Source organism: Somniosus microcephalus, chromosome 1 (assembly GCF_052327205.1).
Source record: "Somniosus microcephalus isolate GS21.2 chromosome 1, FLI_Smic_1.0, whole genome shotgun sequence".
Taxonomy (NCBI): domain Eukaryota; kingdom Metazoa; phylum Chordata; class Chondrichthyes; order Squaliformes; family Somniosidae; genus Somniosus; species Somniosus microcephalus.
In genome coordinates this window covers 428,928,998-428,947,276 of record NC_140987.1, presented here as the reverse complement: position 1 = coordinate 428,947,276, position 18,279 = coordinate 428,928,998, and the positions used below count along the sequence as shown (strand labels likewise).

General features: G+C 46.9%; 1 protein-coding gene across 1 annotated transcript in view; it reads right to left on the bottom strand.

Annotated features, from left to right (window-relative positions):
• abcb7 (ATP-binding cassette, sub-family B (MDR/TAP), member 7) overlaps positions 1-16,696 on the bottom strand; it is an 86,166-nt gene extending 69,470 nt beyond the window's left edge. Inside the window, exon 1 of the mRNA XM_086000416.1 lies at positions 16,529-16,696. Coding sequence (XP_085856542.1) covers positions 16,529-16,660 — 132 coding nt within the window. The 5' untranslated portion in view covers positions 16,661-16,696. The remainder of the gene's footprint in view (positions 1-16,528) is intronic.
• Between the last annotated feature and the right edge of the window lie 1,583 nt (positions 16,697-18,279).

The window sequence follows — 18,279 nt, the reverse complement described above, 5'->3', positions numbered from 1 at the left end:
ATCAAGATTTAGCTTTGTATTTACTAGCCAGAAAATTAACCAGCTAAACATCACTCAAATGAAGCTGTGGTAGCAATAATTGTCACAATAGCCAATGAAAAACACTTGATCAAATGGAGACATTACTGTAGTATGTCGTAGGCTAATAAGGGTGAACAGATTGATTGTAGCGCAGCTGGATAGGAGATCTTAAAGAAGTATACCACTCCACTAAGTTGCATTTTGTAATTTATAGTGCTGATATTTTTCCAATAACAATCACCTGTCATCTACAGTAAACAATGATGGGCCTCTTGAGGGTTACATCCCAATTGATGTCTTAGGACCACAACTATAACAAAGCAAGCATTACATATGCACAATTTAAGAGCTATTGTGCATGTAATGCACAATGTATTATTGTGCGGAGGCAGACTTTGATGGCCACGGAGCCCCAAAGTGCCAGGAATCTGGCAGGCTCAGGGAGCCCAGAAGAGACAGCAGGAAGTCAAGATGTTTGAGGTAGGCAGCAGGGTAAACTCCCGCGCCCACTGGATAATCTTCATGGGCAGAATTTAGGCAGAGGCAGCAGCCTAGATTCTCCAAAGTAAAGTGGCTAAAACTATTAAAGATTGTCCAATGGGCTGGGAGGCAGCAGACTGCACTGGGAGCCAGAAACAAGGTCCAGGAATTGAAGAGTGAAGTGTAACTAAAGCGATCAAGATTAATGCAGCAGGGCTGGAAGGCTGTGGATCTAGCAATGGGAGGTTGATAGGGAGCCAGCAGGCACGCCTTGGATCGGGGAAGGCAGGGGCGGGCACCCTGTGGAAGCACGCATGAAGTGGGGTGGAAACGCAACCAGAAGGATGGCTTCCCGCAGGGATAAAGTAGGAATAAGGCAGATGGCTGCATTTAAAATTTAATAAGCAGTCAAATTTAAAATCACATTTTGAGGCACTTATTGGAAGGCACAGCAGTACTACCTGGTCCTGGAATGATTGAAAGGCAAGTAATTTGGTCAGTATAGGTAGTTTAGAAGTAGGTGTTATCCAGGCATTAGTTTATGGGCGACAGAGGTGTTAGAAGGCGAAAGGTGTGAGAAGGTGCAGAGACCTGACAAAAATTATGCTACAGGAAGCGTCTACGTAGCAAGGTTTGAGATATGTTAACAGATACTGGTGGATCTCTGTTGGCATCACTCATGATAAGTTAGATGGTATGATGGTTATAAATACATAATGCATTATTTTGCTACAGTAAAGCTATATCGCTTAAGACTACAAAAGGTTGATTGATAAGTAAACAGAGTTCAAAGGTTAACTGGTATTCAGGCTTTAGGTGGAAAGCTCGGCTTTGTTGACAGTTCGATCAAAAAGCTCCAACATTTTCTGGTCCTTGCAGAATTTTTTCCTACAATTTCCAACTGATTTCTTTAAGCATCATACAGAAGCTACATTAGATGTCTAGAGTATTGATGTACCATTTTAATATGTTATAGGCATTTATATTTACAACACTGTATAAATGTTTGAGACATCTCCAGCATAAAAGATAATAAATTATTTTAATAGTATCTTCAGTAGTAAGGAAATTATACATTAGAAAAAGTCATTGTTTAAAAGTATAGTACAGGGTTTGTGTTTCTATGTATTCAGTAAAGTTCTAAATTCTTCCTTCCAATAACAGAAGGAATTTTGTAGTCAAGAATCTACATTGAAGCCAGGCAATATAGAATTCACCTCAAACATTTATTGATGTAGAATTTCCAGTATCTTCATTAAAACACAGCCAAAGCTTAAAGTTCAGAGTCCAGGTGTGTCAAAGTTGGGTTAGCGATTACTTTCAGTAAGCAAATTTTGTAATGAAATGTTTGTTATTAGCTTGTAGGGCTCAATGCCAGAGTAATTTCTCAAAGTTTACCCTCTAAGCTTCCATTGTAAATGGCTTTGTGCACCAGCAACAGTGTGCCAAACAGCAGAACCATGGGGGTGATTTTCCCACTGGAGGCAGGTTTCAGTTTGGGCGAGTTTGAAACCCGCCTCCACTGATGGGAAAATCGCAAATTTTTGAAACCTATGATTGGCCACTTGATTTCAGAGGTGTGGAATGCCCTTACTCAATTAGTGTTTTGGGGCTGAAACTCGCCTCTGTTGACAGCACTTTTCCCAGTCTGATTTTATGGCTTCTTGCTCCCTTGGCTCATTCCACAGCATTTCTGCATCTCCTGCACCACCTCCAACATCTTTTGAGAAACCACTATGTTCAATTCCAATGCAAGGGCCTAACCGAGGCTCTCGGATGAGGCGCTGCAAATGTTGTTGGAGGGAGTGACAGATAGCATGGAGGTGCTCTTCCACTCATCTCGGAGTAAGAGGCCTGCCAAAGAAACCAAGGCTGTGTGGATATAGCTGGCAAGGGATGTGTGCACAGATTGGGAGACTGATTCTGTGTATTGATGAAATGCCATCCCTGTTGGAAAGCATTAAAAGGATTTGAAGCCAAAATGTTGGCATTATGCCATCTGTTCTTTCGCCTTAGGCAGCTCCACATTGCAGGCACCACCACACTTGCGTTGTCAGGTTGGTGGCCTGAGTGAAAGGAGTCCAGAGAGTCATGTCCATTGTCAATGATGTCCTAGGATGGAGCCATGGACATGTGCCAACTTGGGCAACCTATGCAAATCTGGCCATAAGTTCATCCCTTGCATCCCAGGCAGCCACGTGCTTGCATGCTGCCGCTGGTCAATACACCGGCGCTCTGACCTCCTCATCTGAGGTCCATGCAGAAAGAAAACGAATTGTTCCCATGCTGCTTGTAGATGCCTCCTTTGGGGAAACGCTCATTGCAAGCGGGGAGAGGGTCTTCCAAAGAGGTCCCACAGTTGATGGAGTCAAGCTGCAGCACCTCAGACTTCGGAAGGCCTTTTAAAAGTGCTCAGAGACCTTTTAAAGCCAAGGTCTGGCACCTGCAAGTAATCCTTGCTGCAATAAACAATGTCTTGTTAGACCTGCAGCAATGAGGAGGCCACCCACAAGTCAACCTGCCAGGTTTATCTGGCCTGGTTTAGGAGGCGCGTGGATCACGCTGAAAAAAATCAATCACAAGGGCCTCTCAAAATAGGCTTAGAGAGGCCCCAAACAAGCATTTAAGGATCTTTAATAGCGGTGGCCAGCTGGAGGCGGGAGCGCTTCCGAACCAGACCTCTTTGAATCGGATTTTCCCGATTCCAAGCCCGCCTCCTCCTCTGTCAGAAAATCGCCCCCCATAGGCCAATATCAAGTATTACAGGAATATCAGTTACTCAAGATCATAGTGGAATGACAAATTAGCATTAAAAACTAGATTTTGCATTTTTAAAATGGCAGAGAAGAAATCTGCCAATACCAGAAACTTAATTCCTCTTCACCAATGGCAGCAGTGCAGGTGGCCAAAGCGTTATTGCTGGAATAAGGAGGAAAATAGGAAACAAAGGAGGGGTAGCAAGCACCAAATGCATTTTTCTCAATACAATTTCTAGTTGGGGTAAAAAGATAAAGCATCCCGATCTACAGGACCGTGAGCACTAACACAAAAACAATTATGGCTTTGTTAGAAGTCTGAATTTATAGAGGTTGTACTAATGGTAAAGTGAAATGGAAAATTTTGAACCAATTTGATTGCAATGTTTAATACTGCATTTAATAAAAACCTTACATTAACAATTGCTTTCCGATTTAAAAACATGACTGAACAGTTAGCTCCAAACTTTAGACGCCATGTCACATGGATTATTTTGATATACTGGTGCCAAGGCATCTAAAGGAGAATATTTCAACCATCAGTTCAAAAAGGTAAATGAAATGGAGGCAATGGCATTCTGTAGTGTCCAGTAAGACTTTGAATAATGTTTTTGCATAGAGAATATAATGCTGAGGTCAGTGACATTATTAGACTAACTCCTAAATTTTTAATTTAAGTCACGAGAAAAAGTTCAAAATAATCTTTGGCTGTAAAGGTAGGCTTGCACTACAACAATCACCAGTGTAAGCAGTTCCTGGAAGTGTCTGAAGTGGCACAATATGGCAACCGTAATTGTGGCATGTCTACACAGCCCCTTTCAAGGAGGGCCATCTATATTTCAACCTAATTTATCTTGGCAGAAAAATCCTAATACAGAAGTCGGATATTGCTAGGAATGCCAGATCATTACACTGTTTTATTTTATTGTAGCCAGTTAACTTCCTGAAGTTACTCGTCCTCCAAGCACATCCTAACGCACTTACAACAGGAGTGTTCATAAAGCTCACCAACCCCACATTAAAATTTCACATCCATGCCATGAAATGAACAGACACATTGCCATCTGATTATTAAAAAAATCTCCCACATGCCATTTATTTGCACGGGAAACACTAGTTTGCCAACTGATAAATAAGGGAATAAATAGAAAAGTGCTGCAGGAAAATAAAGTTCAAAGATAGAACAGCAAGGGGGAGAAATTCAGTATCGCCCCGTTTGGGGCGCTAGTACTGGCGTTGCGCAAACTTTAGCGCCAGGCGCAATTTATCGCCACCTCGCGCGATATTGGGTTGCAGTGCCCCTGAAGGTGATTGCGGCACTAAATCAGGCGCTGCCCCGGCGGCGCAACTCAATTTCTCGGCGGCCAGGCACAGCGCAGGTGCTGTCAATAATCGATTTCCACGAGTCACACTGGCGCCGGCCAGCTCTTAAAAGGGGCGGGTCAAGTAGCATCAGCAGCCACACTCTGCGCCTTGTAGGCCTCAAAATCGGTGCTGAGCAACCGGTGGCGTACCAGACTTCCCAGACATGGAGGGGGTCAGGCAGAGAGCGGAGCGATTCAGCGAGGAGGCCTTGAATGCTCTGGTTGGCACAGTGGAGCGCCGGCAGGCTGTGCTGTACCCCGAAAATGGCAGGTGGCTTCATCAGAGATTACCGGCGAGCTTGGAGGGAAGTTTCCCAGATAGTGACCTCCACCAGCGTGGTGCCCAGGACTCCTGTTCAATGCAGGAAGAAGTTCAACGACCTCACTCGGGTCGTTAGGGTAAGTGCCTTTTTCACAATCATCTCCATCTGCACCTCACTTTATGGCCAGAGGGTCTACAAAACCCCAATGGCTAGCTGTCATCCATAACCCATGGCCCTTTCTGGAAACACACACGCACATTCAGCTCAGTGCATAATGTAAGGGCTATTCGATCATGGGGGGCATGTGATGTCAGATCAGGGCAGCATGTTTCATCACTTCTCTTGTAGGCCAAGCTGGCCAGGAACCGTCGGGAGCAGATTCATACCGGAGGAGGCTGGCCTCATCTGCAGACCCTCACAGACCTCGAGGAGCGAGTCCACCAGATTGTTGGAAGCCGGATGAGTGGTCCTGTCACCTCTGGAGCCGCCGACCCCATTGTGCAGGGCGATGGTAAGGTCATCACCTTTCTGAACTCTCTCCTTCCACTTGTTCCCCCACCAGCATGCTTTTTCACTCTGGGCCCAAGTCAGCGCATTGCAGCACTCATGCATCCCTTGCTGCCACCCTGTCCTTTCGCTAAAGCCACTCTTCAACCTCCCTGCGTTCAGATGCTGCATCACCAGCTCGGGAGCCGGGCCCTCAAGCTGCCAGTGCCACTGACTCTGGAGGCGACGACCAGGAGGAAGCTGGACCATCCGAACCACCCTCGGGTGAGCCAGCCCATCTGCCGACTGGGGAGACTACTTCCCTGGAGGGGAGCGGGGGGGGGGGGAATGCTCTGGGGAGGAGCCAGCTCCAGGAACCAGCGGCCTGCAGCAATGCAAGGGGGGTAGGGAAGCTCGGGGGGCCGTCTCCCCGGAGGGCGAGTCAGGCCGCGAGTGCTGCTGCACAGAGTGCAGAGGAGGTGCGTGCCCGCTCTGAAATGAGCGCCCAGGCTGGGCTGAGGCACACTGTGCTCATGGCTGCAGTGGCAAGGATGCCTGAATCCATCGAGACACTGGCAAGGAGTGTCCAAGACTTCGGCGCAGCACAGGCCCGGAGTGCGCAGGACTTCGGGACAGCACTGGAAAGGACTGTCCAGGGCTTCGCGACAGCAATGGAAAGGACTGTCCAGGGCTTCACCGAAGCACTGGCACCTGCCACGCAAGTGCTGAGTGCTGCCACGCAGTCACTCGCTGGTCTCATGCAGGCGCAGATTGAGGCCACGCGACAACTGACTGCTGCCACCCTCGCTGGATCAGGCAGGATTCCCCGGGGCCCTTGCAGCACCACAGCAGGCCAGCAATCTGTGGACCAGCCGATTGCTGCGCATGCTGCGTTGCTGGCCCGTCAGAGTGCCAGTGTGTTGGCCGACCAGGGAGCTGCTGTCCGCTCTCAGGATGACATCATTCCTGCTCCAACCGTTGGCACTTCTCCACTGCAGCTGCCACCACCTGTAGGACAGACTGCTTCCACCCATGCCACGTTGGAGCAGTCAGCAGCCGGGCCCTCCAGGGCCAGAGCTCGTCCAGGCCGTTCCTCACGGGCATCTGCGATTTCGGACAGTCAGCAGGCCTCCCCCAGCCTTGCTGCAGCCACTGGGGTCCCACTGCGAAGGAGCTGCAGGGAGGGATGGGGCAGAACTCGCAGGAGAAGATCACTATTAAGGGGGAAAGATTAGAGGGTGCTGTTGAAACCCCGTTTTTGTTGAAATCAAGGCCGAGGATGCAGGTCTGGATGGTAGTAATGTTTTGGACAGTCTCCCGGGTGTGCGAGTCACTTATGTGTCAGTGTGATATTTTTGCTTTTTTTGCTGGAAGGAAGCACATTTTGTACAATAAACAACTTCCTTTATTTACAATGGCCATGTCTGCTATTTACATGAATTTTGCCCTTCACATTCCGTTAGAGGGGCCTAGGAGCGACTTCTGAGCAGCCTCCGACGGACGGACCTTCCAGTTTGTGCCTCCCTCCCATCTTGGACCTCGTCCTCCTCCTCTGCTGGTGCTTCAATGTCTGGTGGCATTGGCTGGGTATGTAGGATTGCCAGGTTATGCAGCACACTACCACGAAGTGGGAGACTCGCTCAGGCGAGTACTGCAGGGCTCCTCCGGAATGGTCCAGACAGCAGAACCGCTGCTTTAGCATGCCGATTGTCTGCTCCACAATGTTCCTCGTCGCCTGATGGCTCGCATTGTAGCGTTCTTCAGCAGGGGTGCTGGGCGAACGAAGCGGGGTCATCAGCCAGGTGCACAGAGGATAGCCCTTGTCACCAAGAAGCCAGAATCCTGGGTGAGCCGGGGCCTCGAAAAGGTCTGCAACAGAAGTCTGGCGCAGGATGAAGGCGTCGTGGCTGCTTCCTGGGAACTGAGCGTTCACTGCGAGGATCAGCTGTCGGTGGTCACAGACCAGCTGGACATTCAAGGAATGGAACCCCTTGCGGTTGCGGAACTCCTCCGCATTCTCTACAGGCGCCCGCAAAGCCACGTGCGTGCAGTCAATGGCACCCTGCACCATGGAGAAGTCCGCTATTGCTGCGAAGCCCTCTGCGCGCTCCCGCTGCTTGTCCGGCGTCATTGGGAAGGAGATGTACTGCTGCCTCCTTTTATACAGGGCATCGGTCACTTGACGGATGCAGCAATGCACCGCAAACTGCGAGATGTTGGCTATGTCCCCAGTTGCGCCCTGAAAGGAGCCGCTTGCGTAGAAGTTAAGGGCAACAGTGATCTTCGCAGCCACCGACAGAGATGTCCTGCACCTTAACTGAGGCTGCAGATCTGGCTGAAGCAGGTGGCACAGCTCACTCACCACCTCCTTTCTAAAGCGCAGCCTTCTGATACACTGCTCCTCCGACATGTTCATGTATGAGAACTGCTGTCGGAAAACCCTGGCAGCGTACGGTTTCCTGTGGCGACGTCTGTTGTCCCTCCTCCGTCTGGCCATGCCTGCCCCTCTCTCCCTGTGTCTCTGTGCCCTTTCCAGATGATTCAGCAGCAGGACGTTCGCCTCCAATGCAGCCCCCATAATAAGTGCGCACAGAAAGTTTCCCCGTTTGAAAAGCTCACCAACAGCAAGGAGATGGTCAGAAGGCTGAAGTTCTGGCTCAGTGGTGAAAGGGCTCGCAGTGTGCAGTTCAGCAACTCTAACTCTGGAAGAAGTTGTGCTCCAGAAATGGCTGCTGCTTTTAAACCACAGCAGTCCCCTTTAAATAGCGCCCCCCCAGCCCGAGAGCGGCTGGGGAGCGCTCCAGGTAAGCTGTCCTTATTAGCGCCAGGTGGAATGGAGGGGGGCGCCACTGAATTTCCGGTCCGGGGCGCCCAAAAGGCGTTGCACACTGAAATGACGTCATGATCTACCTGCGCCCGTGAGCAGGCGCTAAAATTTTGCACCGGCGCTAAATGTCCGCTCAATATGGGAGGCGGCGCAAGGATCGCTGCACCCAGGCGCTAGTTGGTTAGTGCCCCACTTCTCGGCATCTTTAGGCGCTAATAGGTGGCGCAACCAACCGAATTTCTCCCCAAGAGTTTTTAAAAAGTGCATATCCCACACAAAATTCTGGGAACTCTGCGTTCTACTCACCGAAAATAGGTGAATAAAAATCTCATCTCAAAACATAAACATTAACTCATCTACATAATAAAAATCTTACATCTGCACACTAGTCAACTTTTAACTTCAGTAATAACTTAAACACCACTGACACTGAATACAGTAATTAGATGTTTTGAAAACACGCCTTTCACGTATCCTGTCACATGCCGATGGTGTTTTTTTAAATTCGTTTATGGGATCAGGGCGTCGCTGGCAATGCCAGCATTTATTGCCCATCCCTAGTTGCCCTTGAGAAGGTGGTGTTGAGCCGCCTTCTTGAACCGCTGCAGTCCGTGTGGTGATGGTACTCCCACAGTGCTGTTAGGGAGTTCCAGGATTTTGACCCAGTGACGATGAAGGCGGTATACTTCTAAGTCAGGATGGTGTGTGACTTGGAGGGGAACTTGGAGGTGGTGATGTTCCCATGCGTCTGCTGATGGTGTGTGACTTGGAGGGGAACTTGGAGATGGTGATGTTCCCATGCGTCTGCTGCCCTTGTCCTTCTAGGTGGAAGAGGTCGTGGGTTTGGGAGGTGCTGCCGAAGAAGCCTTGGCGAGTTGCTGCAGTGCATCTTGTAGATGGTACACACTGCGGCCACGGGACACCGGTGGTGGAGGGAGTGAATGTTTATGGTGGTGGATGGGGTACCAATCAAGCGGGCTGCTGTGTCCTGGATGGTGTCGAGCTTCTTGAGTGTTGTTGGAGCTGCAATCATCCAGGCAAGTGGAGAGTATTCCATCACACTCCTTACTTGTGCCTTGTAGATGGTGGAAAGGCTTTGGGGAGTCGGGTGGTGAGACACTCGCCACAGAATACCTAGCCTCTGACCTGCTCTTGTTGCCACAGTATGTGTGTGGCTGGTCCAGTTAAGTTTCTGGTTAATGGTGACCCCCCCAGGATGTTGATAGTGGGGGATTCGGCAATGGTAATGCCATTGAATGTCAAGGGGAGGTGGTTAGACTCTCGTTTGTTGGAGATAGTCATTGCCTGGCACTTGTGACGTGAATGTTACCTGCCACTTAGCAGCCCAAGCCTGAACGTCGTCCAGGTCTTGCTGCATGCGGGCATGGACTGCTTCATTATCTGTGGAGTTGTGAATGGCGCTGAACATTGTGCAGTCATCAGCGAACATTCCCATTTCTGACCTTGTGTTGGAGGGAAGGTCATTGATGAAGCAGCTGAAGATGGTTGGGCCTAGGACACTGCCCTGAGGAACTCCTGCAGTGATGTCCTGGAGCTGTGATGATTGACCTTCAACCACCACAACCATCTTCCTTTGTGCTAGGTATGACTCCAGCCAGTGGAGAGTGTTCCCCCTGATTCCCATTGACTTCAATTTTACTAGGGCTCCTTCATGCCACACTCGGTCAAATGCTGCCTTGATGTCAAGGGCAGTCACTCTCACCTCACCTCTGGAATTCAGCTCCTTTGTCCATGTTTGGACCAAGGCTGTAATGAGGTCAGGAGCACAGTGGTCTTGGCAGAACCCAAACTGGGCATCAGTGAGCAGGTTATTGGTGAGTAAGTGCTGCTTGATAGCACTGTCGCTGACACCTTCCATCACTTTGCTGATGATTGAGAGTAGACTGGTGGGGCGGTAATTGGCCGGATTGGATTTGTCCTGCTTTTTGTGGACAGGACATACCTGGGCAGTTTTCCACATTGGATAGATGCCAGTGTTGTAGCTGTACTGGAACAGCTTGGCTAGAGGCGCGGCTAGTTCTGGAGCACAAGTCTTCAGCACAATAGCCGGGATGTTGTCGGGGCCCACAGCCTTGGCTGTATCCAGTGCGTTCGGCCATTTCTTGATATCACGTGGAGCGAATCGAATTGGCAGTGTAACTGCGATATGGCAGTATCTCATGGCGGTTTAGGCAAAGCATATGGTGGAACGTGTTACCAGGCTGGGAGGTTTACAAACCCCCGAATGCAAAACAGTTGTCGACTGAACAGCTTTCTATGCAACACCTATCTGCTCTTGTCGATTAAAACTGCCGGTCACTGCCAGCTATCTTCATCTATTCCTGGGAAGCATTATTAGCGATTAAGCTTATTTCTCCATGGTTAAATGCTTCCACTCCAGGAGCTCTGATCTTTTTTCCATAACTAACCACCCTCAAAAACTCATCCCCCCACACTATTCCACCCTCACTTCCAATACCAAGCATGAAGACTACTTTGTCTCCAAGACAGGTGTTGGCCAACATCACTCCTTCCTCTTCCCTCCCCACCCAATCCATTAGCCATGGCCTCAACCCACTGTACAATGCAGCTTAATTCCATTCTCTCCCCAACACACTTCACTAGCTCATCCTTTCCATGAAACTGATCTCCTGCTCCCTCAATCCACTTCCCACCCAACTCCAGACCACTCAGCCACCTTTTCTAGTCCCTCAAGCCAGTATTGGTAATGGACTGCTTTGCTCAGGCACTTTGCCTCTCCTTTTCAAAGCTGCCATTATTAACCCCCTCTTCAAAATGGCTACCCTTTACTTCTCTCCAAATATTGCCAAATCGCTAACCCCCTTCCTTTAAATGGGTTATCAACCTCTCCGCTCTGTGCCTACCCTATTTAAATTCCTTGTCCTGCTCAGAGACTGCCCTGTTCAAAGCCAGCAACAATACCTTCTATGACTGTGACCAAGGTGCATTATCTTGGTTTGTTCTCAACCTTTCTGCAGTGCTTAAGACAGTTCACCATGCCACCCTCTTCCTCTCATCCGTGGTACAGCCCTGTCAGACTGCCATTGCATGATTCCACTCCTACCTGCCCAACAGCTAGTATATCTCCAGGAGCAGCTTCTCGCCTACCTGCCCAACACAGCTAGTATATCTCCAGGAGCAGCTTCTCTCCTACCTGCCCAACACAGCTAGTATATCTCCAGGAACAGCTTCTCTCCTACCTGCCCAACACAGCTAGTATATCTCCAGGAGCAGCTTCGCTCCTACCTGCCCAACACAGCTAGTATATCTCCAGGAGCAGCTTCTCTCCTACCTGCCCAACACAGCTAGTAAATCTCCAGGAGCAGCTTCTCGCCTACCTGCCCAACACAGCTAGTATATCTCCAGGAGCAGCTTCTCGTCTACCTGCCCAACACAGCTAGTATATCTCCAGGAGCAGCTTCGCTCCTACCTGCCCAACACAGCTAGTATATCTCCAGGAGCAGCTTCTCTCCTACCTGCCCAACACAGCTAGTATATCTCCAGGAGCAGCTTCTCGCCTACCTGCCCAACACAGCTAGTATATCTCCAGGAGCAGCTTCTCTCCTACCTGCCCAACACAGCTAGTATATCTCCAGGAGCAGCTTCTCGCCTACCTGCCCAACACAGCTAGTATATCTCCAGGAGCAGCTTCTCTCCTACCTGCCCAACACAGCTAGTATATCTCCAGGAACAGCTTCTCTCCTACCTGCCCAACACAGCTAGTATATCTCCAGGAGCAGCTTCTCCTCTTGCCCCCACCCAAATCACCTTCTCCATAGATCTATCTTTGGCAGCAATCAATGGCCAAAATGATCTATACAGTTGATGAACTACAATGTCCATGTCAGAGGATTACTGAATATGATGGAATCACTGAGTTTACAGTGGAAATTACAGATTATTACCAGAAAACACTACACATTGGCCCAGAATTTGCGGTCAGTAGCGAAGCAAAGGCATTCGCTGCTGACCCCGAAGTAAGCTGCACACAAAGATCTTGCGCTCTCTATCGAGAAGTTCAGGTTTTCCGACGCGTAGTTCAAATCAATGGAGTATAGTGGGGCTCCCCTAGTGCGAGCTGCCGTGACATCAATAAGCTGCTTATGCAGCCAATCAAAAGGCAGAATTCTCAGACAGCGAACAAGGAAGTGGGTAAGCTTTTAAAATTCTAACTTTTTAAAAATGTTAGCGAGCAAAACAAAGATTGGGGCTCTCATGAGGAAAAGGTAAACTTGAAATAAAGATGAATATAGTTTCTTAATTTTAATTTTTATTGAAATGGATAAACTTCACACTGCACAAAATTAAAACGTTTTTCAGGGCCATAACCTTTGTTCAGCAGTCAATACACTTAAAACCCCAGTTACGCCTAATCCCTTTGGGTCTAACTTTTAGTGGGGAATTGAACAGCAGCATTACTGCAGAAGATGGCGGGAGGGGGGTTTGCGGGGCACAGCGCAGCCTGTGTCGGAGCAGTGAATGACAGGCCGCAACTTCAGGATTTCCACCTGCGCCTGTACCAAATCCCGAAGTTGTGGACTGTTTCAAAGACGGAATGGCGGCGAACGCTGCCAGTTCGACGTCATCCGGACCGCAAATTCCGGGCCTATGCAGCAACACGATATATGCTAGTTCCCTGTATCATGGTGTACAAAAACAATGGCATTTTCCTTCATACAGTTCCAATACATAATATTACACCATACAAAAAAAAAAGCACAATCAGCAGGGAAGATTTAAAGGTTTTAACCCAAGCTTAGGATTCTGGTGACAGACAAAATTGCCTGGGCTTCATAAATGATTACTGCCACCTGAATTTCTCAAATTAACTACAGCATTATAACTCACCCAAAGATACTCATTATTCTAGATATATTGCATCTTCACACAGTTTAAGTTAATAATAGTTGTTCAAACCAAAATACCCATTAAAATACATTACATCAATATGTAGGGAGGAAATTTATGACAATCAAATGGAAATGATGTCTCAGTACACTTGAAACAACTTCATTATCCTTCCGAGAACAGGGCACTGTACTGTTTTTAGCTCGCAGTTTAACTCACAAACCCAAACTTCAAAACAAGAACCCAGTCATAAATTTCAAACAGTGACATTGAATAATACCAGTCAGCACTCTAGTGACACCGTAATTTTATGCGACCCAAACCTGATACTCCAGGCATATGTCAGGTTTGAGCTCTAGTCTGTATTGAGCAAGCTAATCTCAGCCAGGGTAGTAATAAACGCACTACTATTGGCCACAGCACCCAGGAGTTATGGAGGGCAATAAAATTATCCAGAATTCCTTTCCTGACCACTACACAGAGATTCTTGCTGAGGGTGCACACGTATGGATGTTGCGTGAGGACAGCATCAGTCTGTGATGCCTCCGGGGGTGAAAAGTCTGCTGACACTCACTGTTAAGGCTCGTACATGAGTAAGGGCATAGTACAGGAAACTCTTTTTTAATCGGGCACTGATGGGACCGGCGTGGTGCCAGTTTATCAAAATGTCCGGATTACAGAGAGGTATAGTTAAAAGGTACGAGAGCTCCGTGCACAGCAACAAATCCAGGCTTCCCTGTTGCTTAGCAACAGCTGCAGGAACCCCAGCCACAGACCAAGCGTCCCTGTTGCTTAGCAACAAGTGCAGGAACCCCGATTACACAGCCACAGATCCAGGAACGGCCACTAATATGAAGTAAAACTTAACTGAACCTACTCCTGAATTTTGCCGGTTAACTGAGATTTCTGGTTGTTTGGGTGCCGGTAAATCGAGAGTTTCCTGTACTGGAGGGTGGCCAACACCCAAGAAAACATACCCCAGCAAGGAGTTAACACCTTCTGAACAGAAGAGAAAAAAAAATACATGCAAGCAAGTTGTCAAACCTACATTGTAGACATTGATGGCAAAGCTGTAATCTAATCTCAGTGGTTCCAACGGTGGTCAGAAACCCAATTTGGTTCACTTATGGTTAGAGACCATCTTGTGACCCTGAACAGTAAACATATTTTCCATAAATATATTTTCTTCTGTGGAAATGCTCAAGGCTTTTTTTAATCCAGCAGAATGCATATTTTCCAACATTTTAGCAGCTGATGCACATTTTCCAGCAACTTTGAGGAATTTGGGAAATGGGGCAAATTTCATAAGACTGTTGCAAGAGAAAAAGTTGAGTATAATACCTTATATTAGCTTTTTATAACAACAGTATTCTAAAAGCAAATTTGAAAGAAAACATTTTATCCTTTTATGGTTAATTCTCAAGTTATTGTGATATCAATAATGATCTATTTTGCTGCCTGTTGATGACATTCACAAGAGAATAATGCCCATAAAGAGCAATTAGCAGCAACAGTAAAATTATTTCCTAACATGTGACTTCTGCAATCCATCATAGTTAGCCTCTGACCTTCAATTGTAATAAAGTACAAATTGAGGGTGAAATTATGAAGACATACACAGCTCCATCTGCTTTGGAGATTAATAACCTTTATCATTCATAATTATCTACTATTGGCTATTTAAAAGGGGATCTACATTGTTATTCACAACCACCAAGCAGTTCACCAATGGCAAGCCACTTGCTCAGCTATCAGTAATGAACAAAAATCAGTGTTAGAGATGCCAAATTATAGAAGTAAACATGAGCAAGGGTTCTGATCTATGGTCATCAACCCAAAACGTTAACTCTGTTTCTCTCTCCACGGATGCTGCCGGACCTGCAGAGTATTTCCAACATTTTCTGTTTTTATATGAGCAAATATCTGCAAGTAAGATCATTACCAAATGTGAGAGTTTATTACATAAAGTGAGCCAGATTGCCACCACTTAAATATGGATTTCCCCCCTTACCGGCGACAACTGCAGGAAGCAATTACTTTTTGCTTACCCCAACTCAAAATTCGGCCAGTCTCATGCACAATATACAACACTTAACACAATTTGGAAATAAGGGACATATTTTAACACATCCCTTTCGTTTTTAAGAGATGACACAAAAAGGATTTGTTTTAAAGTTTCCTGTAAACATACTATACAAGATAACAAAAATCTTGATCACTTGTTAAATATTAGGAACAAACTGTAAGGACATAGACAGGCTAAGTGGGTGGGCAGAAATTTGGCAGATGGAATATAATGTTGGAAAGTGTGAGGTTATGCACTTTGGCAGAAAAAATCAAAGAGCAAGTTATTAGCTAAATGGAGAGAAACTGCAAAGTGCTACAGTACAAAGGGATCTGTGGGTCCTGGTGCATGAAACACAGAAGGTTAGTATGCAGGTACAGCAGGTGATCAGAAAGGCCAATGGAATCTTGGCTTTTATTGCAAGGGGGATGGAGTATAAAAGCAGGGAAGTCTTGCTTCAGTTATACAGGGTACTGGTGAGGCCACGCCTGGAATACTGCGTACAGTTTTGGTTTCCATATTTAAGAAAAGATATACTTGCTCTCGAGGCAGTTCAGAGAAGGTTCACTCGGTTGGTTCCGGAGATGAGGGGGTTGACTTAGGAGGAAAGGTTGAGTAGGTTGGGCCTCTACTCATTGGAATTCAGATGAGAGGCGATCTTATCGAAACATATAAGATTGTGAAGGGGCTTGATCGGGTGGATACGGGGAGGATGTTTCCACTGATGGGTGAGACTAGAACTAGGGGGCATAATCTTAGAATAAGGGGCTGTCCTTTTAGAACTGAGATGAGAAGAAACTTCTTCACTCAGAGGGTAGTAAATCTATGGAATTTGCTGCCTGAGAGCTGTGGAAGCTGCAACATTAAATAAATTTAAAACGGAGGTAGACAGTTTCCTAGCTGATAAGGGAATTAGGGGTTACGGGCGCGGGTAGGGAAGTGGACGTGAGTCTAGGTTCGGATCAGCCATGATCCTATTGAATGGCGGAGCAGGCCCGAGGGGCCGTATGGCCTACTCCTGCTCCTACTTCTTATGTTCTTATGTAATGTTCCACCTCCTTTGCCTTTAAATGGAAATTCCCAACTTGATCTTTGAGGGGAGGGTGGAGCCTGCTCTACAGAAACATAATAACAGAGCGCAAAGACAAACCGGGAAGGCACATTTATTTTACCGCTCACTCACTGTCTGCTAATAATGAAAACCCAGGTGTGAACCTGGAGCTCCAGCTGTTACGGGGTAATACGGGTGACTGGAGGGCAGAGCTGCTTACTGGGACCAGGAAGAGAGTTTGCTGCTGGGCTGGGCCGGTCTCTCTCTCTCCCCGCCACTCACTTAATGACTAACCGACCGACTGTCCTTCACTCTCTCCCGCTGTTCCCGTCTCATGGGGCCTCACCTCACGGCGTTCCTCGGCGCGGTGCCTCGAGTAGCTCAGGAGGTGGACCGAGTTGGCCGGCTGTAACAGGAAGGCGAGCCGGCATCTCTGGAGATGAACACCACACCGCAAAGAGAGCCAGAGCGCCGCCATCTTAGCTCAACCCCGCAGCATTGTGGGAGCCGCAGCACCACCTCACCGGTTTCCAGTGACGTCATGACTTCCACCCACTGACAGATCATCCTCAGAGCAATATTACTGGTAGCAATGATCCCCAGAGCAATATTACTGGTAGCAATGATCCCCAGAGCAATATTACTGGTAGCAATAATACCCAGAGCAAAATTACACATACCAATGATACCCAGAGCAATACTACTGGTAGCAATAATACCCAGAGCAATATTACTGATAGCAATAATACCCAGAGCAATATTACTGATACCAATGATCGCCAGAGCAATATTACTGGTAGCAATAATCCCAGAGCAATATTACTGATAGCAATAATACCCAGAGCAATATTACTGATACCAATAACCTCCAGAGCAATATTACTCATACCAATAATCCCCAGAGCAATATTACTGGTAGCAATGATCCCCAGAGCAATATTACTGATAGCAATAATCCCCAGAGCAATATTACTGATACCAATAACCCCCAGAACAATATTACTGATGGCAATAATCCCCAGAGCAATATTACTGGTAGCAGTGATCCCCAGGGCAATATTACTGGTAGCAACAATCGCCAGAGCAATACTACTAATACCAATAATCCCCACAGCAAATTACTGGTAGCAATAATCCCCAGAGCAATATTACTGGTAGCAATAATACCCAGAGCAAAATTACTGATACCAATAATCCCCAGAACAATATTACTGATAGCAATAATCCCCAGAGCAATATTATTGGTAGCAATGATCCATGAGCAATATTACTGGTTGCATTAATCCCATGGGCAATATTACTGATAGCATTCATCCGCATAGCAATATTATTGGTAGCAATAATCCCCAGAGCAATATTACTGGTAGCAATGAGCCCCAGAGCAATATTACAGGTAGTAATAATCCGTAGAGCAATATTACTGATACCAATAATCCCCACAACAAATTACTGGTAGGAATAATCTCCAGAGCAATGTTACTAGTAGCAATAATAAACACAGCAATATTACTGGTAGTAATAATCCCCAGAGTAATATTACTGATAACAATAGCCCCAAAACAATATTACAGGTAGCAATAATCTCGAGAGCAATATGACTGGTAGCAGTAATTACCAGAGCAAAACTGCTGATAGCAATAATCCTCAGTGCAATATTACTGGCAGCAATTATCCCCAGAGCAATACTACTGCTAGCAATAATCCCCAGAGCAATATTAATGATAGCAATGATCCCCAGAGCAATATTACTGATAGCAAAAATCCCCAGAGCAATTTTTTTGGTCGCAATAATTCACAGAGCAATATTATGGGTAGCAATAATCCCCAGAGCAATATTGCTGGTAGCAATAATTCACAGAACAATAATACTGATAGAAATAATACCCAGAGCAATATTACTGGGAGCAATAATACCCAGAGCAATATTCCTGGTAGTAATAATCCTCAGAAATATTACTGGTAGCAATAATCTCCAGAGCAATATTACTGGTAGCAATAATCCCCAGAGCAATACTGCTGGTAGCAATCATTGACAGAGCAATAACACTGATAGCAATAATACCCAGAGCAATATTACTGATAGCAATAATTCCCAGA